General features: G+C 45.9%; 1 protein-coding gene across 4 annotated transcripts in view; it reads right to left on the minus strand.

The window, feature by feature from the left end:
• Nucleotides 1-22,555, minus strand: part of LRRC20 (leucine rich repeat containing 20) — a 78,337-nt gene extending 55,782 nt beyond the window's left edge. Inside the window, exons 1-4 of one of the 4 annotated variants that reach the window (XM_081189836.1) lie at nt 21,208-21,623; nt 20,509-20,922; nt 17,268-17,386; nt 5,379-5,528 (exon numbers count right to left, since the gene is read on the minus strand). In XM_081189836.1, the coding sequence (XP_081045962.1) occupies nt 5,379-5,528; nt 17,268-17,349 (232 nt within the window). In that variant the 5' untranslated portion in view covers nt 17,350-17,386; nt 20,509-20,922; nt 21,208-21,623. Of the gene's footprint in view, nt 1-5,378; nt 5,529-17,267; nt 17,387-20,508; nt 20,923-21,207; nt 21,624-21,657 lie in introns of those variants that run through there. The other 3 variants (XM_081189834.1, XM_081189833.1, XM_081189835.1) reach the window with 3 other exon arrangements.
• Between the last annotated feature and the right edge of the window lie 1,101 nt (nt 22,556-23,656).

Here is a 23,656-nt window from a genome sequence, read left to right on the forward strand (position 1 = left end):
GAGATGGCAAGAATAAATATTGACATTCTGGGCATCAGTGAACTAAAATGGACGGGAATGGGCGAATTCAGTTTGGGTGACCATCATATCTACTACTGTGGGCAAGAATCCCGTAAAAGAAATGGAGTGGCCCTCATACTCCACAAAGGAGTGGCAAAAGCTGTACTGGGATGCAATCTCAAAAATGATAGAATGATCTCGATACAAATCCAAGGCAGACCTTTTAACATCACAGTAATCAAGTTTATGCTTAAAATTCTACAAGGTAGGCTCAAGCAGTATGCGGATCAAGAACTCCCAGAAGTGCAAGCTGGATTTAGAAGAGGCAGATTTGAAAATAAGGGAGCAGCAGCCTCACCTATCCCAGGGACAGTCTACAGGATATCTAACAATCCGGGATAGCAGCGGGAAGCAGTGGGAAACGGCGCTGGAATAAAGGAATTTCCTGCCAAAAAAGGGAAGATTGACAGCTATGATTAGAACTGGACGAAGAATTCTGTCATAGCCCATAAGGTAGGTTGCGATGTGTGCTTGATTGCATTGCGTTTGTGGGCTGCTCACAATAGTTTCTCCAGCCTGGGCCACAAAGAGTTGGTAACTCCGGCAAACATGGTGTTCCTACACAGAAGAAAAAGTGTGTGTGAGAGAGAGGTGTAAGGGGAGGGGGAAGTCTTCAGTAGCCTCACCAGGTCTTTGACGTTGGGCTTTATGAGCAACAGAGATTTGATCGCAGATTTCCTGCATCATATATACATGTATGATGAAACAGTGCAGTTGTCAGAAAATGTTTCAAAGACTGGGAACAGGACTGAAGTCTCCGTTCACAGCTGTTGAGAGGAGACTTCAGTTCTGCAGGGTCTGCTTCAAAGTGAACTGTAGGGTTGTTTGAAAGTGCTTTTGCAAACAGTCCCACTTTGCTCATTGAAACTTTTTAATGTATTTTTAATCTTTGTTGGAAGCTGCCCAGAGTGGCTGGGGAAACCCAGCCAGATGAGCAGGGTACAAATAAATTAATTATTATTATTATTATTACCTGTTTCAACAGGTGCTTTAAAGAGCAGTGCAGGGCTGTTTCCAAAAGGGAATTTAAACTCCTCTGTCAAATGATAAAGCCCTGGCTCACACTAGAAATTTTGTGGCATTCTTTTGGGCTTCAATTCAGACAATGGTTTCCTGTTCCACACTACAGGGTCAAAGGTAAGCTGGTTGTGCTATCACCAATAACTGCTTTCACAAGGGGTCACTCTGCTTATCTTAGACTTTACAAAGAATGGTTACAGGCTGTGCTTTTTGCAGTCTAATGATTTGGTCCCACTGTTTATAACTTCCCATCTTTCGTGCCAAGGACGCTTTATGCAACAGATGAAGTAAGTTCCTGTTCTAAATCTGCTAAGAATTTACCATGATGATTTTGATGACGATATTCACCTGCCCCTCACCCTAAGGCCCCAGGGCGGGTTACAACAATTAGAACACAATATTGAAAACAGTTTAAAACAACTTACATTCACAGAAATAAGGCAAGTGCCCCAATGTGCCTCATGACCCTTGGGTGGTTGTGCTGCAACAGATTAACATATGCACCCCACTGGAAGCCGTCAACTTTTGAGAGTTTATGCCAGGGATGGGCAGACTTCAGGCTTCCCAGATCTACTTTGTGTTTTTTTACTGGAAACCCAAGAACCACCAACCAGAACCAAATGCAAATGAGATAAGAGTTAGAATTAAATAACAGGGTGCCTCTGAGCACATTCTGAACCCAGAAATTTGTTTTCAGAACCAGAACTGGAGTGAGCTCATAGCCCTTGCACCCAGAAGTCCATTCCTGGTTAGGTCCACCCACCCACTCACTGCATTTCAGCAGCCTAGGTGGGGGAAGTAGTTCTGCTGCTGTTGCTGTTAATTGGGTGTCAGAATTCCTTGCTGAGCTGCTGCAACCCAGCCAGAGACCCACCAGCAGATCCTGCTCTACCCTTTACCCACCCCTGGGATTAGGCCATTCCAATGATACGGAAAGGGCTTCCAACCTCCAAATAATCATCCCCTAACACTATCCTGTTCCGCCTCCTGCCTCATCTAGGAATTAGAGCATGCTGCTAACATCTTTCACTTCTCCCAAACTGATACACAAAAGAGCACTCTGCGCATAAATAATGGTAGCTACTGTGTAAACACAAAATGATAGGCCAGTTTGAGTTAGCCTGCTTACAGATTAACACTCATTAGTCTTCTCCATTAATTGAATTACCAATGCTTTCATAAACAGACTGGAACAGTTATCTGCCCTTCCCAGCCCCTGAAAATACACCCCTTTCCATCGAATGAATGGGTAGTAGTTATTTGCCTATCAGTCTCTCTCAGCAGGTTCCCGACAGTACACGACCAACAGGCATAGTAAGTCTCCGGAGAAAGAGGCAAAAAGAACACCGCGCCAATAAGTATCATGTTGTTTGGAAACCCTGCCTGGCTCCCTCAAGCATAAGAGGTCTAGTTTCCAATAAAATGATGCATTCTGTTCTGACTCCAGAGCTATTGAAATGATTCTCTCTGCCGGAGCGTTTGTAATTCCTAAAATATTTTGTTTAAAAGCACGCTGCTTTCTGAAAAGGCTTAAAAGCCCAAAATGCTTTAGGCAGAAGTTCCACAAGAACTGGTGGCAAGCTCAGGACAATTGAGAGTCCTACTCGCTATCCTGCCAGGTTTATGCATTTTAAACTGCGAGTTCCAACTCCCATGTCTCCCTGAGCAGTCTCCACCAGCAGCCATTACACCTAGCTGCATCAGAAGAGGGAGAAGAGAATGTTTGCCAGGGGGAAAATGCATTTAGAATCCTGCAGGTGGGTGGGGGAAGCAGATTGGAAGGTGAAAATATGAGTGGATGAAGAAAGAAGCAAGCATCTCTACGGCCCCTGCACTCACCATCGCATCTTCATGAGGTTGCTTTTCATTAAAATATTTCCCTTCATGTGTTGCAGATCACACTCTTAGGCCATTACACTACTCCAATCCTCAACTGGCAACATCCAACGGCGATTGGCTGCTAGCACAATGGGAACTCACTTGCACAACAGGGTTTCTGGTTTTCCTCCTTGCCCCGCTGCCCTATGCACCCCAAATCTTCTCCAGAGGGCCCCCTAACCCTCAAAGCAGACTTGAGGGGCTCAAAGGGAAGGGGAGAAGCATTCTGTTGTGAGCAGAGACCTCCTTGGGCTAAGCTCGCTCTTGACCTCACCCAATATTTGTAGAATAGCATCATCAAGCATTACTTTCAACATCTCTAAGACAACTCCACAAACCGCAATGTGGGTACCATTTAGGTAACAAGTGATGAACGTCACTACTTAGGTTACACCAGGTAGAGGGACATTAGCATTTCCCACAGCTAATTTTCACCCAACCTTACAAAGCTTTTGCTACAACTGCTAAAATATATTACCTCCTTACTGATTTCAAGCCTCTAGCTATCATTAACTCAGCCATTCAATCACCCTGTGTCTGTTAGGGTCCATTTATCAACATGTGTGGGTTGTTTGCTTTTTCATGTCCCTATTAAATTACATCAAGGACTTCAAGTTTCATTACTTTCACCATCTAGATGCGTCATTTTTCACTAATGCTTATTTTATTTATACACGGCCGTTGGATTACAGCCCACTGAATGGGAATAAGATTTCTCTATTAATGCTTCAGTGTTCAGTATACCCTTCAAACTCTCTTTCAACGCCTGTCAGCAACTTGATCAGATCGCAAAATTCATTTTGTTCCCAGGAACTGCAACTTTGGAGAGGAAATTAATTTTACCAGGCGATCGTTTATCCACGTTACAGCATATGATATCAGTTCCGCTGTGTGCTCTCTATTAATCCTTTACCTTTTCTACCTTTCCAAGTCAGGAGCAGACAGAAGTTTGAGAAATCAATATTCTCCCCACCCGCCCCCAAGTAAGAAATGTATGAAGTTGCCTTGCACATCATCGGTCCATCTAATTCACTATTGTCTACTCTTGATGGGCAACAGCTTTCTGGGAATTCAGGCAGGGGTTTCTCCCAACCATACTTGATAAGCTGGCGAATGAACCAGGGATCTTTTGCAGGCAAAGGATGTGCTCTACCGCTGAGCCAGCGTCCCTCCCAAGACATTGCTTCCCTGAGCTCAGTTCTGTCATGCTATAAAGAACTGGTAATGTACATCAATATAAAGCACACTTAACTCTACCTTCCTGCCCCTAAAGCTAACTTCTGCTTTCACTTAGACAAAAGGCATGGAATTATTTCGTTGTTGTTGTTTGTGGGTGTATACTAATCACACTCCAAAACTGAAGTGAAATATGGGTAAGGCAGAAAGCAGTGTGCCTGTGAGGTCGACCATTTTTAGGCATGCCCAACTGATGTGTGATTGTGGACGAGCGGGTCCTTTTGGACTCAGAAGAGGCAGAAGCCTTAAACAGCTCAGGACCACAATACCTCAAGGACTGTCTCTTTCCATATGAACCTGCCCGGACCCTGAGATCATCTTCTGAGGCACTTCTTTGTGTGCCTCCTCTTCAGTAGGTCTGGAGGGTGGCAACACGAGAATGGGCCTTCTCTGCAGTGGCTCCCTGTCTGTGGAATGCTCTCCTCAGGGGAGTTCGTCTGGCGCCTTCATTATACACCTTTAGACGCCAGGCAAAAACGTTCCTTTTTAACCAGGCCTTTGGTGGATTTGATTGGCCTCCTATGCCCTTTTAAAATGTGGGGTTTGGGGGGGCGTTATTGGGTTGTTGTTTTTATTTTGATTATATATATTGTTGTTTTATATTCTGATTTTGTTCCGTGAACCGCCCCGAGACCTCCAGGTATAGGGCAAAATATAAATTCAATAAATAATTAATAAGAAGAATGGGGGGGTGGAGTGAAGTGCAATGGGGCAGGCTTATGTGTGCTCTGATAACGTGCATTGTAGAACTGTATACAGAACTGTGGGGAATGCAACATGAAACATAACCAACACCATCACTGAAGCAAGAAAGCTTCGTTAAAAGTCTGAAAATGCTATCCCTACAGAGGTCTGTTGTTGCTGACCTTTAGATTAGCCAGCCTCACCTATTCACAAACCATTTGAGTGTCTAAGGTGCCCTAAGAGTCTAGTGCTGATGATGATTTTCAGTGCAGGTTTGCCAATATTATTTTGATATTTTTTTATTATTATTAATGGTTTGTAACTTTATGTATGGCTATACACTGCCTTGGTTCTTGGAGGAGAAGCAATAAATAAAATAAGTACCAGTATTATTTTTTAAATGACAAGAGATGTCTGAAACACAAGATAACATTTGGAAGAAGGATCAAGATGCCACTGCCTCTTCAATTCCATGGTTTCCTTCAGAGATAAACACCTACCTCTCAGTTGGCTGAAGGTGGTGATAAATTTGCTGGTCACAGACTTCAGCTCATTATTGGCCAGAGTGATGAGATGGATTCCTTCCGAGACGTGCCTCATGACTTTGTAAAGGGCAATGGGGAACGTCATCAGTTTGCAATCTGCCAAATCTACAGCGAAACACCAAGGGGAGGAAAGGAGGGCGAGAGAGTGAGTTCAGTTTTCCAGGCAAAATGTATTGTGTTCCAACACATCTCATTTTAATTGGCTGTCTGTGAATTCCCCCGAGGCTCTGGCATGATCAGTCCAACCTCACTGGGGCCCTCCACCAGATTGTCAGTTGTGTCTGGTCCCCACTCAACATGCATGACAATACATTCCTAACATAATAATTTATATAATAATAATTTATTATTTATACCCCGCCCAACTAGCTGAGTTTCCCCAGCCACTCTGGGTGAAGGAGGACAGAAAAACCTGAGCAAAGCCATTTTGATCATCAGAGGCATTCCATGAACAAATCACACACTTTTGCCCCATTAAAAGTGAATTAGATAGCATTAAATGAACTGCTGGAGTTTGTTTTTTTGTTTTTGTTTTTTTAATTTATAAAATAATTTTTATTAACTGGCCAATCACATCAAATCAAATTACATCACATAAATTCCGAATTACAAAGCCGAATTTTAAATTTTGTTGAGGGAACCCATATTTCAAGATCCGAAGGGGGATTCTGATCATCTTCTTGCTACTGCGTTAATGTCCAAATCAGTCCAAACAAAGTTCATAATTCTATCCAGACTTATCTTGCTGTTTCCACATCACATCTTGTTCATATATTTTCTCTTTTTTCTTTATGATCTCTTCTGATAGTCTCCTTAAGCCGATAAACACCAATAATAATCCTGTGTGAATTTTTCCATTCTTCCAGTCCTCAAATCGAGATGGTTTCCATATATCATCGCCTTCATAGATAACAGCGCTCTTTCCATCATTAATTACAGAACTGTCGTTCTTAAGTCCCACTGAAGAGTTTCATCCACAATATAAAAACAGCTCTATTTCTCTATTTCTCCTCTCAGACTTAAGTCCTCCGACAGAACTTCCCAATATGGCGACGGTATTTTTAACTGCGTCATTCCAAAGCCCTTATACATTCCACGCTCTTCTTAAAACATGCTCTGGTTCAAAAATTTATCTCCACACAGCCTTAAATCCACAGCTTAAGTCCTTAAAACGACATTTCTGACTTGTGGGTGGGGGGGATTCTTGTTTAATCACATAAAGGAAAGAAAGGAAGGTTTCCCCCCCTCCCCCATCAGTCCCTTTGCCCTACCGAGTCTTGGCGTATCTTCTCATGATCTATACTTGTTCCTCCGACTCGTCTTGTTTTATCAGAGATCTCTTCTGTTAGCAGTCTTTACTCCCCCTTCTTCCTTGAAATATGTGCATTAGCTTCATCCAAATTATTTCTTTTGAAGTTCTTGCAGCTAGTGGCGCGGATCAGAGATGGCGTCCAGGAGTGCCGAAATCCCACAGGATGGCATTGTGCCTAGTGCCCCCATCCCCACAAATTCGGGGGTGGTATAGGGCACAACAGGCAAGGGCAGTCCCCCACCATAATCCTGGGGAGGTAGGGAGGCTATTTACTCCCATCACAGCCTCCAATTTACCTCGTGTGGGTCGGAGAGATGTTATTGTCAGCCATCTTCTGATGTGCCCCTAGTGGTCCCTCTGAACTGAACTGCTGGAGTTTGGACCTCAAGCCTTACGAGTGATTTCTTTTCCTGACTGTAAAATGCAGGAATGATAGCAAACTGGTCAGCATGAAAGTCTTTTTTTCCTGCACTGGATTTCTCTGCCTAACACCTCTATCATTTCTCTCTAAACTAAATTTGCATTTCAGAAATACCTTGGATCTGAACTCCAGATGCCAGAATGTCACATTGATCAAAATAAAGCACAACAGGCTGGCATGGGGACAAACAAGGGCTGCTTAAACACACCTGCTTTGACTTAATTCCAAGTGAGAAATCGCTTTGCTTTAGTTTAATTAATCACAGAATTAAAATCCCTATTCAGTCATATGTTCTTAAGGTCTGCAGTTATAACTCAAGGCTATTAATTCCAATTTTTAAAATAAATAAATAATGTACATAAAGGTGAGGTGTTTTGTATGTGTGTGTTTGTATGTATGTGTGTGTGCATGCAAATCTTAGAGCACCTGTGCACCTTCTTCCAAATACTGAAGACACACAACAGCCCCAGAAAGATTTTCTTTCTTTCATGCAAAATGAAAATTGGACATACTAAAATTCCAGGAAGCAAAAGGCTGCTATTTTGGAATAATAGTACGAAGGCATTTTACTCTACAATCATCAAAGCTGCAGAAGAGGCATTCATAAATCCATGCTGCTTAGCCACTGATTAATCATCTCCTTCCTTCACTGAGCGAGCACAGAAACAGCCTTATAAAGCACTGTGGCACCTTGAAGAAGAATAAATTTATGGGGGGGCATAAACTTTTGCAGATTAGAAGAGCTCAACTTCATTAAAAGCACCTGGATCACAAAAACTTACACGGTAACAAATCTGTTTATCATTAACATGCCGTAAGACGCTTATTTGACTTTGCTGTAAGAACACAGTGACTACCCTAGAATTAGTCACCAGAAAATGCTGGGATGCTTTGCTGGGATGCTACTGTTGAAATGTACTGAAGGATGCTATATTACTCTTCTGGAATCACCTTCGTATCCAACTTGCTTTATCTGCAACCAATTACTGTAGTGCAGATCCACTGGAAATCAAAACAGGATGATGAGGCACAAAACTCATCCTCCAAGCCCCCCGGTCCATGGAACGTACTCTCTTCATCTCTGGCTCGGTGCAACTTCCCTCTGCAGCCTCCACATCAAAAACGCGTCAGATTCTCATTCTGCAAAATAGTGACCACCTTCAGCCCTGCATTTCCCAGTGATTCCTATCCAAACATTTTATCACCATCTCACTGCACAGCTTCTCTCTTGCCAACAAACAGCTTGCTTGCTGGATGTCTTGCTCCTCTCAAAGCCTTCAGCTGAATTATACCTGGGCACTTATTGGGTTGGGCTGTTGTTTTTGGTTATGCGACTCCAGCTCAGGAAGCAGTGTGAGGTCAATCAGTTAGGTCCAGACTTAAGCTAGTGATTTAATGGGGACCTCAGGGCACTTAAATTTCAATGGGAACTAAATGCAAATGCCATATTTTTCCGTGTATAACACGCCCCTGTGTATAAGACAACCCCTATTTTTGGGGACTCGAAATTAAGGAAATGGGGGAAGATTGCCCAGAGCTCTTAAGCTTTTTTGGGGGGATTGCCGAGAGTTGTAACTCAGTGGCAAAGCATATGGTTTGCATGCAGAAGGTCCCAGGTTGGATCCTCAGCACCTCCAAGCAGCGCCGGGAATGTCCCTGGCCTGAAACCCTGGAGATCAGGTGCCAGTTAGCTAACCTGATGCCCTCCAGATGTTATTGCACTACAACTGCATCAGCCTCAGCCTGTATGGCCAGTGATGATGGGAACTGTAAAGCAGAGGGCCCCATGTGGGCTGCCCCAGGTACAGTATAGACAGTACTAAGCCAGAGCTGACCCAGCATCAGGCAGCTTCCTATGTTCCCATGGACACAACTCAATGGATGTTTTGGGTGAGAGGAGAACACAGGGCAAAGGGAAAACCAGCAACCATCCTCACAGCTTACAAAAGCCTTTGACCAACTGCAGGTTATTATTACAACATAAAATCCAATAAACCAGCAGTTTTCAATCAGTGTGCTGTGGCACCCTGGGGTGCCTTGAATGATGGTCAGGGGTGCTGCGGGCAACACTGGCCTCGACCCCTCTTTCCTTCCATCCCTCCTGGGATGCCCTCTTGCATCTCTGCCTCCCAAAGGCTTGCACAGCTGTTTGTTGCAGCAGCCCTGGTTACAAGCTCCTCGGGCGAATGGTGCCTCTGGGGCTGGCCAGGAGTGCTTCCCAGGCCCCTGTGTGGCAGTGTGAGGAGGCACCTCTCTTTTGGGGGGGGGGAGCACAGAGACTAGGGGCAGCAGCAGCAGCTGCCCAGAGGACTCCCAAGGGGAGAGGAGAGGAGGCTGAAGGAACAAGGGAGGGTGTTCGAAAAGGGGTGAGGGGTGTCAAAGAAAGAATGTACAGTGGACACTCGGGTTGCGAACATGATCCGTGCGGGAGGCACATTCGCAACCCGCAGCGCCATGTCTGCGCACACGCGGGTCGCGATTCAGCACTTCTTTGCATGCGCAAAGCACGATTTAGTGCTTCTGCGCATGCGCGAGCACCGAAACCTGAAGTAACCCATTCCGGTACTTCTGGGTTTGGCGTGGTGCGCAACCCGAAAACGCACAACCTGAAGCATCTGTAACCCGAAGTATGACTGTAGTTGCTCAAGGGAGCTGTGGACTCAAAAAGGTTGGAAACCTCTGCAATAAACCATAAAATAATAAAGCTGTTCACAACATAGTAATGCTCATTACACACACACACACACACACACACACACACATCCAATTAGCCTCATTCATTTAGGCTCACCCGTATTTCCCCCCGTCAAACAAAGCTTTGGTATGTGCATTATTTATGGCACAGATCAATGCTGTGCAATCTCAGAACGTTTGAGAGTGCTCAAAGAAACTGCAACAGTTAGCCCCATAGATTGCCAATGCTTTGCCCAGGATGATCTTATGTCCTGTGAGCAGAAGACTAGTTTTCCCATCTCCCTTGTGGGATTATCACTGCAGGGCAGTTACTCTTACAACTGGAATGTTTTTGCGTTTCATTAAATCTTCATTTCATAAATATCCTTGTCTTACTGCTGTGCACCCCAGTGGCTCATACAAGGATAATTGCAACTAAATCCACCCGTGTGTGTAATTTTTCACACGTGATGCTATTCTCTCTCTCTCTCTCTCTCTCTCTCTCTCACACACACACACACACACACACACACACGCTCTATCTGTGTTGGGGGGAAGGTGCCCCATGAGAAACAGCCTCAACTTGATTGGATAAGGCTTGATTGTGCAAGGCAGACACATCCCTCCTTCCAAGGAGTGCATTGGGCTTCCATAACCAACCAGCTCTTCCTCAATACAGCAGAAAGCTACCTTTGTATCCAGTCGGGATGTTTCAATTATTTCCCATCCTTTATGACCGCCTTCCTCAACCTGGTTGCCCTCTAGATGTTTTAGATTCCAATTCCAGCCAGCTACAGCCAGCATGGAGGGATGACAGGAGAGGAACTCAAAACATCTGGGGAGACCAGGTTGGGAAAGGCTGCCCTGTGGAAATACTTTGTGGATAAATTCCTTAAGACACGGGTGGGGCAGCTGTGGCCTTCCATATGTTGTTGTTGGGCCACAACTCCCATCATCCCTCGCCATTGTTTGCATTGGTTGGGGCTGATGGGCGTCGGAACCCAACAACAGCTGCAGTGCCATTGGTTCCCCCCCTCTGCTTTATGGTCATACCTCTCTCTATGAACTGCTGTCATAACCAGTGTCTTTCCCACTGGCAGAGCACCTCAACATCCATCTTGAATCATGTCGCAAGGCCTAGGTGCGATCTGCCTTAGCAGCGACATGCAGATCAAAAATTGTTGAACATTGTGGAGATCGGACCAGAACCTAATTTTATTGTGTCGGTCATTTGGCTCAACAACCAAAAGACTCAAAATGTCCAGCAAGGAACTGACTACAATATACCAGTGAGAAAGCATTTCCTACTCAACGAAGAGTTGTGAATAGTTATTTAGATCACTCACAGAGATGCAATTTATTCACTTCAAGAAATACCTAATACTTATATTGCTTTTTGCTGTGTTTTTGGGCCTGCATGCATCAATACTTTCAGTAATTAGCATTTTAATCACATTGGGAGGTGCCTTGCAAAGTTCCCTGATAGAAGCCAGATCGTATCAACATTTTCTCATTAATGAGCCTTAGCATAGAGTGGGTTTCAATTCAAGATGGAGCTGAAACTTTGCACTAAAGATACAACTTCGTTCCCATTTGCTCGTGTTGTACTTCTGCTTTATAAAACAAAACAAAAAAACATAATCAATTCCATTTTTTCTTATTGGTTTTTGTTACTTTATTAATATACCGTAATTTTTGCACCATAGGACGCACCTTGTTTTAGAGGGGGGAGAACAAGAAAAAAAAAATCTCCCCCTCTCTGCCCAGCGCCCCTTTAGCGAAGTGGCAGGAGGCGCTGCGCAGAGAGGGGGAGAATTTCCCCCCTCTTGTTTTCCCGCTCTAAAACAAGGTGCCGTTGGGGGTACGTTCAGGCAGCTACCGACCCCTCTCGCTCTCCAGGCTTCAGGATCCTTTCGACCTGCTCTTTGGGGCTGGTGGGGGGAAGCCCACCACCAGCCCCAAAGAGCAGGTCAGGGAGCAGCAGAAAGGCACAGCGGAGAGGCTGCTGCCATAGTCGCGCGTCACCTCTCCAGCTGGGAGAGGGTTGCGGGGGGCTTCTTTAGCCCCGCGCGCGCTCTCCCGGCTGGAGAGGTGACGCGCAGCTATAGAGGCTCCTTCCATAGCCGCGCGTCACCTCTCCAGCCGGGAGAGGGTCGCGGGGGCTTCTTTTGCTCCACGTGCGCTCTCCCGGCTGGAGAGGTGATGCGCGGCTATAGAGGCTCCAGCCATAGCCGCGCGTCACCTCTCTAGCCGAGAGAGGGTCACGGAGGGCTTCTTTAGCCCTGCACGCGCTCTCCCGGCTGGAGAGGTGACGCACGGCTATAGAGGCTCCTTCCATAGCCGCTCGTCACCTCTCCAGCCGGGAGAGGGTCGCGGGGCTATGGCGTCTTCGCTCCATAGGACGCACACACATTTCCCCTTCATTTTTGTAGGGGAAAAAGTGCGTCCTATAGAGCGAAAAATACGGTACCTAATTCTTCCTTTGAAACACCCGGAGTTGCCACTAAACTCCAATCCTTGCAGGTACTGAGCATATCCTTAGTTGGAACCCTAAATATATGCCATTGGATGTTAAATTCTAAGCATATTGCTCAGAAGTAAGTGTAAAATGTCATACACACACATACACACAAAAACTTAAATATGTAAGACATTTTAACACCTCAAAATCAACTTGGCATCTTCTTTGCCATGTCCTTTGGTTGTTTATTGTTAATACAGCTTTTTTGTGGATTTTAATTGTATTTAAAATTACAGTTCTTGTTTGTAATTTTTGGAAGCCACCTTGGGAGGCTTCTTGTTCTTGAAGAATGAGGTATAAAATTATTTAATAAATTAAATAACAAAATAAAACTTTCCAATGATTCTACTGAAAGCTAGGTCAGGCCTTTTCGATTACACGTGTCATTCCTATGTGTATTTACCGTATTTTTCGCCCCATAAGACGCACTTTTTCCCCTCCAAAAATGAAGGGGAAATCGGGGTGCGTCTTATGGGGCGAATGCCTGCAAGCCTCGCGCGCCCGGCAGGAGGTCCCATCGGGTGCGCGAGGCTTGGGGCGGCAGCCTGTCGCCCGAAGCACGGGGAGCCCTCTGGAGGGCTCCCCCTGCTTCCGGCGAGTGTCTGCAAGCCTCGCGCACCCGGCAGGAGGTCCCACCGGGTGCGCGAGGCTTGGGGCGGCAGCGGACTGCTTGCCCGCACCTAGAAGCTTGGGGCGCGCTGAGCTCAGCACGCCCCAAGCTTCTAGGTGCGCGCAAGCAGTCCGCTGCCGCCCCAAGCCTCGCGCACCCAGCGGGACCTCCTGCCGGGTGCGGGAAGCTTGGGGCGGCAGCGGACTGCTTGCCGGGATGCAGAAGCTTGGCGCGCGCTGAGCTCAGCACGCCCCAAGCTTCTAGGGGCGCGCAAGCAGTCCGCTGCCGCCCCAAGCCTTGCGCACCCGGCGGGACCTCCTGCCGGGTGCGGGAGGCTTGGGGCGGCAGCGGACTGCTTGCCGGGATGCAGAAGCTTGGCGCGCGCTGAGCTCAGCACGCCCCAAGCTTCTAGGGGCGCGCAAGCAGTCCGCTGCCGCCCCAAGCCTTGCGCACCCAGCGGGACCTCCTGCCGAGTGCGGGAGGCTTGGGGCGGCAGCGGACTGCTTGCCGGGATGCAGAAGCTTGGCGCGCGCTGAGCTCAGCACGCCCCAAGCTTCTAGGGGCGCACAAGCAGTCCGCTGCCGCCCCAAGCCTTGCGCACCCTGCAGGACCTCCTGCCGGGTGCGGGAGGCTTGGGGCGGCAGCGGACTGCTTGCCGGGATGCAGAAGCTTGGCGCGCGCTGAGCTCAGCATGCCCCAAGCTTCTAGGGGCGCGCAAGCAGTCCGCTGCCGCCCCAAGCCTTGCGCACCCAGCGGGACCTCCTGCCGGGTGCGGGAGGCTTGGGGCGGCAGCGGACTGCTTGCCGGGATGCAGAAGCTTGGCGCGCGCTGAGCTCAGCACGCCCCAAGCTTCTAGGGGCGCGCAAGCAGTCCGCTGCCGCCCCAAGCCTTGCGCACCCAGCGGGACCTCCTGCCGGGTGCGGGAGGCTTGGGGCGGCAGCGGACTGCTTGCCGGGATGCAGAAGCTTGGGGCGCGCTGACCTCAGCTTGCCCCAAGCTTCTAGGGGCGCGCAAGCAGTCCGCTGCCGCCCCAAGCCTTGCGCACCCGGCGGGACCTCCTGCCGGGTGCGGGAGGCTTGGGGCGGCAGCGGACTGCTTGCCGGGATGCAGAAGCTTGGCGCGCGCTGAGCTCAGCAAGCCCCAAGCTTCTAGGTGCGCGCAAGCAGTCCGCTGCCGCCCCAAGCCTCGCGCACCCAGCGGGACCTCCTGCCGGGTGCGGGAGACTTGGGGCGGCAGCGGACTGCTTGCCGGCACGCAGAAGCTTGGGGCGCGCTGACCTCAGCTTGCCCCAAGCTTCTGGATTAGCGCAGGGGTCCGCTAGCCCTGGGAGAGGCGCCCGGCTCTCCCACGCTAGCGGAGACCTTGCCGGCACGCAGAAGCTTGGGGCGCGCTGAGCTCCGCACGCCCCAAGCTCCTGGTGTAGCGCAGCGCACCTGGGGGGGAAATAAAAATTTTTTCCTTTATTTCCCCCCCTAAAATCTAGGTGCGTCTTATGGGCCGGTGCGTCTTATGGGGCGAAAAATACGGTAATTCTTCACATATTCTTCCTTTAACTCTTCAAGTGATATTTCTCTAAGCACAAGCCCACGGGATTTCACTAAACGAAAAAGTTCACATTTTAAATAAAAAAATGTTTTTTTTATCAGCTTCATTCTCAACAAGTTTTTCTACTCCACTGCATTATTTTATATAGTCAAGAGTGTAAATCGATACCACATTAAGTTTTAAATTAAATCTATAATGACTTTATAGCACAGATCCAAATTGTCATAACAAGGAGCTGCAGGCATGGGCGCTTCTATCCTTTATGCTTTCTTGTAAAACCATTCACTACTCCTACAACCATATGTACCGTGTCCATCAATTAAATTATTATTAATGACAAGCAAGTTACCGTATCAAATTCAAATTGCCTGCTACGGGGACTGACACCAGTGAGTCAGCATATGGAAGGACATCTTGCTGTCTCTTTGAGCGCCACTAGCAATAATCTTCCAAATGCTTCCCTTACCTGCCATATTGCTATTTTCTGACAAAACTCAAGTGCAGTTTTGTTGGCACATTTTAACATTTCACCCTCCAGGATTATAGATGGCAGATTTGCTAAAGTTAACTTCAAGAACAGGTGCTGACCGTTTTGAAGATCTCCCTTGAGGGAACTAATAAATCCCTTTCTGAACAGGTGGCAGAATATTTGAATGTTGACCTGCTAATGTTGTTAGCTTCCAACTTTCCGCCTTTTTCTTTAGAGGATGTGATTTTGTATTTTTTTAAAATATTTTGTACTTTCTTTCATGCTTGAGTTGATAATAGTAAATACTTGATTGGCTGATTGATCTGTGTGTTTCCCCACCTTCTTTGCACCAGGTACCTCTCAGCTCAGTCAACTACCTGAGGGGCCCTTTGTCTGAAAACATTTGCCAGAAATTAAAAGTGACAGTGAGGTTTCATTTTGGAAGGGGAGCAGCTATGGCAAAAAGCTGACTGACTCACCACCGAAGAAGAAGAAGAAGAAGAAGAAGAAGAAGAAGAAGAAGAAGAAGAAGAAGGAGAGCTTGGATTTGATATCCTGCTTTATCACTACCCAAAGAAGTCTCAAAGCGGCTAACATTCTCCTTTCCCTTCCTCCCCCACAACAAACACTCTGTGAGGTTAGTGAGGCTGAGAGACTTCTGAGAAGTGTGACTGGCCCAAGGTCACCCAGCAGCTGCATGTGGGGGAGCGGAGACGCGAACCCGGTTCCCCAGATTACGAATCTACTGCTCTTAACCACTACACCACACTGGCTCTCTTAGACTGACCATCACTCCAACGAGTGAACGTACAATGGATGCTCGTGTTGCAAACATGATCCGTAAGGGAGGCACGTTTGCAACCCACAACCCGCACGTCGGCGTATGCACGGGTCATGATTTGGCACTTCTGCGCATGGTGCGATTCAGCGCTTTTGTGCATGCGCAAGTGCCAGAACCCGGAAGTAATCCGTTCCATTACTTCCGGGTTCAGCATGGTGCGCAACCCGAAATTGTGCAACCTGAAGCGTCTGTAACCCGAGGTATGACTGTACACTGCTTGAAGTTGGTTTGGTTTTTTAAAACCAATATTTGCACAATTAATGAAAATCCAAAGGAGCTGCTAAGTTTTTGCTAAGTGACCTAGTGAATGTGCCATCAGAAGATGCCCACGAAAAAGAGATGGTGTGACTCACACTTTCATTTTTTCACTGCCCCTAGAGCTGAAAAATTAGTGGGCTGAGAGAGTTGCTTCTTGGTTAGCAGTGCAACAACTCCACCTGCTGGATGTCCAGCCAGAGTGAATAAAGAGTTCATAAACCACAACATCATAGATATAACTATGAGTGTTGATCTCATGAGGCCCAGTTAATGATCTGGGCTCAACTGATGCAAAAGCATTGCTGACGCTAAGCAAATCAGTTCCTTGGATAGGATTACAGGTGTAACAAATAATTATTTGCAAGAGTTGGTCTCATCCTCCATTATATGCCTTAAAGGTAAAGGTAAAGGGACCCCTGACCGTTAGGTCCAGTCGCGGATGACTCTGAGGTTGCGATGCTCATCTCACTTTACTGGCCGAGGGAGCCGACGTACAGCTTCTGGGTCATGTGGCCAGCATGACTAAGCCACTTCTGGCGAACCAGAGCAGCGCACGGAAACGCCGTTTACCTTCCCGCTGGAGCGGTACTTATTTATCTACTTGCATTTCGTGCTTTCAAGCTGCTAGGTTGGCAGGAGCAGGGGCTGACCAACGGGAGCTCACCCTGTCACGGGGATTTGAACCGCTGACCTTCTGATCGGCAAGCCCTAGGCTCTGTGGTTTAACCCACAGCACCACCTGTGTCCTTATTATATCCCTTAGTAACGTGATTTAACAAATGCAATTAATACCCAGCCTGCATGTTTAATATATATAGTGGTACCTCGGGTTAAGTACTTAATTCGTTCCAGAGGTCTGTTCTTAACCTGAAACTGTTCTTAACCTGAAGCACCACTTTAGAAATTCTGTTTGTTTTTATATTCACTGTTTACATAGTTTTAAACGGCTTAGAGTAGTTAAAACAGCTTAGAGTAGAACTAGGGTGTATTAACTTGTTGCTGTGAGTCTCTCTGCTTTGAAACAATTGTCTTGTTTTTATACACGTTTCACTTCCTGCTTTGTCGAATTCTAGTTTTAGAGGAACTGTGGATTTGAATTCATTTTATTTTCTGTGTCACCTAGAGAACTGGCACTGATGGGCAGCTGATAAGTGGATTACTTTGGCTTTCCTCTGAAATATTTATTTCACTCACCAAGCGAATCTGCTTTGTTTTCAACCGTTTCATTCACTTTTCTGGCTACTCTGGCAACTGCTTCTCCCATCTTTTTCTCCATGCAGTCACGTCCCACCAAGAAAACACTTTGGGAGCTGCTAAAACAAACAAACAACAGATTCCATTGGACTAGTACTTCATAAGGGTTTTCAAAACATTTTTTAAAGACAGACAAATAGCACTTATTCTAAAACCAACATGCAGCTAAAATTCAGCATCGACCACAACTGCCAGGATGCCCCCACCCCCAAGAATCCTTACCAAGAGAGAACAGAACTGGGACAATTCTAAGAAAATATTGTCCATTAGTCCCCTTTCGTTCTTTGCAACTGGTGTTGCCTGAGACATGCAATGAGTTCAAGAGGCAAATACATCTTGCAATGCAGAAGCTGGCCAGTAGATGTGAATTTATGCTGTGGGAAACATACACGTGGACATAAAAGGGCTAAGCCTCTGCTTGTAGAATTTACCGCTCTTCGTCAGCAGCCTGCAGAAAAGCTGGGAGTCAATTTCCTTTCTTTTGTAAGTAACATATTAAAAGTGGATCTCTGTTATCTTTCAGCTTATCTCACCATCGAACATCTGAGTAAGAGGGGGAGTGAAATACTGTACTACCAAATCCTTGTGAATTATTTTCATGTACTTCCAGCTATCAAAGAAACTAGATAGTTTATAACAAGGAAGGCTCTATCGGTCCCAAACAAAAAGGCAGGTTAAACTATAAGACTACAGATATTATTTGTTCAGTGCCAGGGATACAAACAAGTTTACCCTAACAGTATTTCTGAAATCTGAAGCATACATATGGGAAGGAAATCCAACTGAAATCAATAGGCTTGCATCTGGTTCCCCACTTTTGAATGATATAAAACTATTTGTGTGAATCCCAGTGGGTGAATTTAAAATGACATAAGATGAAATAAGGAAGAGAGGAGAAATACCTCCCTTTACATATGAAAAGTTAGAAGAAGGACCCATGCAGTTTGGCATTAAAGAGAGAACCCAAATCAGAAAATATTCAAGGCTACAGAGGCAATTTACCTAGGAAAGGACTAACTCAAAGCAAAGCAACTTTTCCACTGTTATCAATGGGCCAACTCCAAGTTGCATATTGCCCATTATTATTTCCACAGGCATTATTAAATTGGAAGACTAAAAAGGCACAAGAGACATTAAAACAAGCACCAGGCAGGCCTCTTTCGGGTGGGTGTTCTACAATGGAGGGGCCACTGTTGAGAAGGCCCTTTCTCAGTCTAATAGGAATATAGTCACTATTAGCTGTCCGGGTAATAAATTACACATGTATTACCAGCAATTTCTGGAGCAATCTGATTACTTACATGCTGGTAAAATGCCCGTCTATGTGGTCTGGTCCAACGTTTACTGCCCAATGCTCAGCATATTCCAGTCTACAATTGTTAGTGCGTACTGCTGGCGTTTTAAGTTAGTAAAGATACATGCAAAGAAATACTGAGAGGTTTTTCTAGCCACCACAAAAGCAACCCAGCAGCTTGGTCCTATATTTAGTTGACAGAATAGCAAAATTAAAATGCTGGACCAGTGGTGGAAAACCAATCTGCTGAGCTGAGGGACACTGCCAAACAAGTAATACTAAACCTGTCTGGGACTGGGGGTTATCTATGCCTTGAACAAATCTCAGAGTACAAAGCTAGGAGTATAACACAGCCTCCATCTGCCAACCACAACTGTGTTGGAGCGGAGAACACACAAGCTCAACGCTACCATGCACTGCAGCCCGTAACTGTTTGCATTCAACCAGCATGTATGCCACAAGCTTCTACATACTGGCATAGTAGTTAAATCTTGTTGATTTCAAAGGGAACTTAATTCTAAGCAAGCACGCCTAGGACAGCAGCCTTTTAAAGTTATCCACAACATTTGAAAAAGCTTACAATTTGTGAGTGCTGCATTGTTTTTCTGTGGTTGAAGATGACTACATATAGGGCAATTTTTCAATATGTCGTTCTAAATCAGTTATGAAGTCTACAGCATGGCAACAGTTTCATAAAATGTTATCTGGCAAACATCGCGATTTTGAGTAAACTGTGTAGCCAGCCAGTGCTTCCTCTGTTTCTTTTCATTCTGCAGCCCTTCCTTACCCCCATGAAAGAAGAAACTGAGGTTGTTTTCTTCAGAGTAAGAACAAAAAACGTTGCCCTGTTATATACCACTCTTTTTCTTTACTCCCATCTCCCCTTCTACCTGTGTGTGTACGAGATAAGTCTTTCTCTCCCCCTGTAATGACTTTACTGCCATTTTAATTATTATTTTTTACTAAACCTACTATTTTTGTGAATTTTAAATTTGGCCCTAAAACTGCATAGAACATTAATATATTCTCCAGAAATCTTCGGTTGAAGCATGCTATCATTAATATTCCTATAATTATATGCATCAAATTTAGATTTTGTTCTTGTTCAACATTTTCCCTGATTAGTTGCATTCACTGTGACTCATCACTGTATTTTGGATTATCCTGGACCTGAATACCACCATTTGGTATCCAAGCCCCCAACCAAAGTCCTGCTTGGATGCATTTTGGCTCGCCTGCTGATGATTTCATCAGTGTGTGGTGATTTAGACCTGCTACTTAGTAGCAGTTGCCAGGACATTACCATGTTCGCCTCTACGTAGCTCCATCTTCTTTCAGATATTGTGCTATATCGGTATATTGTGATGTTTAGCTGGTGATATATCATGATATTGAAAACCAGATATCGCCCAGCCCTAACATACAGTACTTTGCAACCTGCCCTTCTCATGTTCCAAGGTCACATTTCTCTCACACTTAGCCTGGCTTCTGGGCAAGGACTTCTGCCTCTTACTCTCTCGCTCCACCACTAGGCTTGTAGCTGTTTTTAATCATTCCCCACCCCACTAAATATTTTCCAGTCTGATATAACACTGCCCTCCACAGTTATGTGAGGATTATCGAGTACAGGCTCTGCGCACCAACACACAAAACAGGCACTTCCCCCAAACTGTTACTTTCACAAGCCAACAACCCAATGTTGTTGTTTTTCTAAAAAAATGTTTAGGGGTACTCTCATTGACTCAAGAAAATCACCATTTTATACTTCAAATCAGGAAAAATAAATACAGTAAATGGACAAAAGTAAAAAGATTCACAAAACGTTTAGGGGTATGCGTCCCGGTGTCCCCCCAGAAAAAAGCACTTCAACAACCAAACAGAACTGACCTGCTCAAGATGTATCGAGTTGAGGGGACTCAGCTAAGGCTGTGTGCACATCAGGCACTGAAAGCACATCCTTTTCCAAACACAACCCAAATGCGGAGAACAGTAGTTTGCCCCTCACAGAACTACAATTCCCAGAAGCCTTTGAAACACAAACACACACACGCAACTACAGTTCCATTAAATTTGCTCCATTTGTTTAAAATTGGGGAGGGAGGGTCAATAAAAATGAATGGGCAAGAAAACCAAACCAAAGAAACTACAGTTCCCAGGATTCTTTGGGGGAAATTAATGTGCTTTAAAGAGATAGCATCGTGCCTGCAGTCGAGCCTTCACCGAGAAGGCATTTTGGAGCCACTGCCTAGGGAACAAGCTATAAATCTAACTTGAAACTGGAGACAACATGCAAAACAGAACCTCGATCTTTATACCTTATACCTCAATAAATTTTGAGGTTTATAAGGTAAAATTGGTTTTTTAAAATGAATTAAATATAAAAAGGTTAAAAATTGGGGATAAGAACTTGTTGAATTTACAATTCGAATGGGAATATAAGAAGGGGAGGTGTGGGGGAAGTCAGGGAAAGATGTTATAGAAAATAAGGATTGCAAATTGTTTGTGTTTTTATTGTTGTTTTTTTGTTTTTTCATTTGGCTTTTTAAAATGGAAAATTCCTAATATTTATTTTTAAAAAAACAGAACCTCGATCTTGTTCCATGAGAAGATTCCCTCCACCAGTTTTTTTGGTTTAAAACCCTTCATTTCCTTGGGCGGGGGAAAGATATCCCTTCATTCTAAGAACAGCAGAGACAGCTGTAAAACAGAGAGACAGAAAAGGCATCCCACAACACACCCATGTTGTGTTTAATAGGGGTTTCCACTCAAGGCCTGTTAAAGGAAATGAGGCCTTGGACTACAACTCCCATCAGCCCACCCTGCCGCGGCGGATGGCCAGGGACGATGGGAGCGGTGGTTCAGGGTCGCACCGGGGACCCTCTCTTTCGCGTCCTCCGCTCTGCAGCTGAATGGCAGCCGGAAGTGGGAGCTGTGCGCCGCGCTCGGTTCCTTCCCCACGAGCCGCGGAGCCTCCTGCGCTCCCTCGCCGCCGCCGCCCCAAGCTCCGCTTTGCTGGTTGGCAGATGCGCCTCTTACCGGAAAGCTAAGGCGAGCTGGTCCTTTGCACGCCGCCGCTGCAGCTCCACGCACCTGCGGAGCAGACCATGGTGAAGAGCAGCAACAGCTGCCTCTCCCCTTCCAGGAGGGATGGAGGAAATCCAACACGAGGGAGCCGGAGGGGGAAGCGGCGGCAGAGCAAAGGAGAGCCAATCGGTGCAGGAGCCCATGCAAGGAGGCCTGCGAGCCTGCAAGAGAAAAGGGAGCAGGCACCCAATTCCCTCTCCGTTAGAGAGCGCCCTCCCCTGTTGCAAGGAAGGGACCCTCGTGCCGGGAGCAACCGGCCAACTTTAGACTGCCACCGCGGAATACCGTGTTTGCATTTTGATTCAGTCCTCCGGTTAGAAAGCTATCCGATCATAGAAAGGGCTTGAATGTTACTCCTTTGCGCGTTGGGGGGTTTAGTGTGCGTGAAGAACAAACTCAGTAGCCCACCTTGCATGTTGGTTTGTTTTACTATTCGTGTTTATAGCCCAGCCCACCCTTCACTATCAGGTCTCAGGTGGGTTACAAAAGCAAAACAAATGCAGTTTATAGGAGAGTTATAAAGAAAACGGCTCAGGACTGCAATACCTCAAGGGCCGCCTCATCACCCAGACCCTGTGATCATCATCTGAGGCCCTTCTTCATGTGCCTTCTCCACAAGAGGCCCAGAGGGAAGCAAAACAAGAACAGGCCTTTTCTGTGGTGGCTCCCCAGTTGTGGAATGCTCTCCCCAGGGAGACTCACCTAGTGCCTTCATACTTTAGGCACCAGGCGTAAACATTCCTCTTCTCCCTGGCCTTTGGCTAATTAAACAATCGGGTGGCCTTTTGAACTGGGTGTGGGTGTTACCGCTTAGTTTACTGTGTTATGTATTATTTTGTGTTTATACTGTAATCTGTCCTGAAGGGCAGTGTAGAAGTATAATAAATAATAATAATAATTTTAAAACGTACTAGCTATGATGCTTATGTTCTACCTTCATTGTCTCTCTGTGTTTCTGAATAACACTTGCTGGGAAATAGCATGGGGGGAGTGCTGTTGCACCCAGATCCTGCTTGCAGACTTCCCATAGGCATCCAGTTGGCCACTGTGAGAATGGGATGCTGGGCTACGTGGGCCTTTGGCTCTTATCTAGAATGGCTCTTTTCTTAATGTCACAAAACAACAACAGTAAAATAAAAAGTTCTGCTTCAAGTGTCGAAAATACTTGACAAGTCATTGCAAGGTTACATTGCAAGGTCCTCTTGTGGGAAAGGAACGTGGGAACAGTTAAATTGTTTTCTGGTAGAAAACTTTGATTTTTGTTGGCATTTCTCTTTTCCCTTCAGCGATTTTTCATGCTACAAAAAGCTGCTTTGTTTCCTTGGAGGTAGCAGGAGCTAGAAATCATGTCACCTTTAGAGTTTTGGAGTAAGTTGTCAGCAATATGCTGATGACACACAGCTCTACTTCTCAGGACCTTGGGACTGGATGAGAGCTCATAAGACTGAGGCACTGTTAGTGTGAAGCAGATTTGCAGATTTCTGTGCTCGGTTAGAGGCTAATCCTATGCATAGGTACAGTGGTACCTCGGTTTACATACGCTTCAGGTTAGACACTTCAGGTTACAGACTCCACAAACCCAGAAATAGTACCTCGGGTTAAGAACTTTGCTTCAGGATGAGAACAGAAATCGTGTGGCAGCAGCGTGAGGTCTCATTAGCTAGAGTGGTACCTCAGGTTAAGAACAGTTTCAGGTTAAGAACGGACCTCCAGAACGAATTAGTTCTTAACCAGAGGTACCACTGTACACTTAAACTCACCAATGAGTCCAGGTGTGACACAGGATATACAGGTTTGTTTCTATTACTCTCCGGCAAAATATGATTTCTTTTCTAGAACTGCCTTGTTCAAGGTCAAGAGCATAAAGTTTATCCGGTACATTTGGCTTTCCGCCTTGTGATTAAGTATGTTGCCATGTGTGCCAAAAGAAACATTCATTCTTTTTTACCTG

Source organism: Podarcis bocagei (genome assembly GCF_964188305.1).
Source record: "Podarcis bocagei genome assembly, chromosome: 4".
Classification (NCBI taxonomy): domain Eukaryota; kingdom Metazoa; phylum Chordata; class Lepidosauria; order Squamata; family Lacertidae; genus Podarcis; species Podarcis bocagei.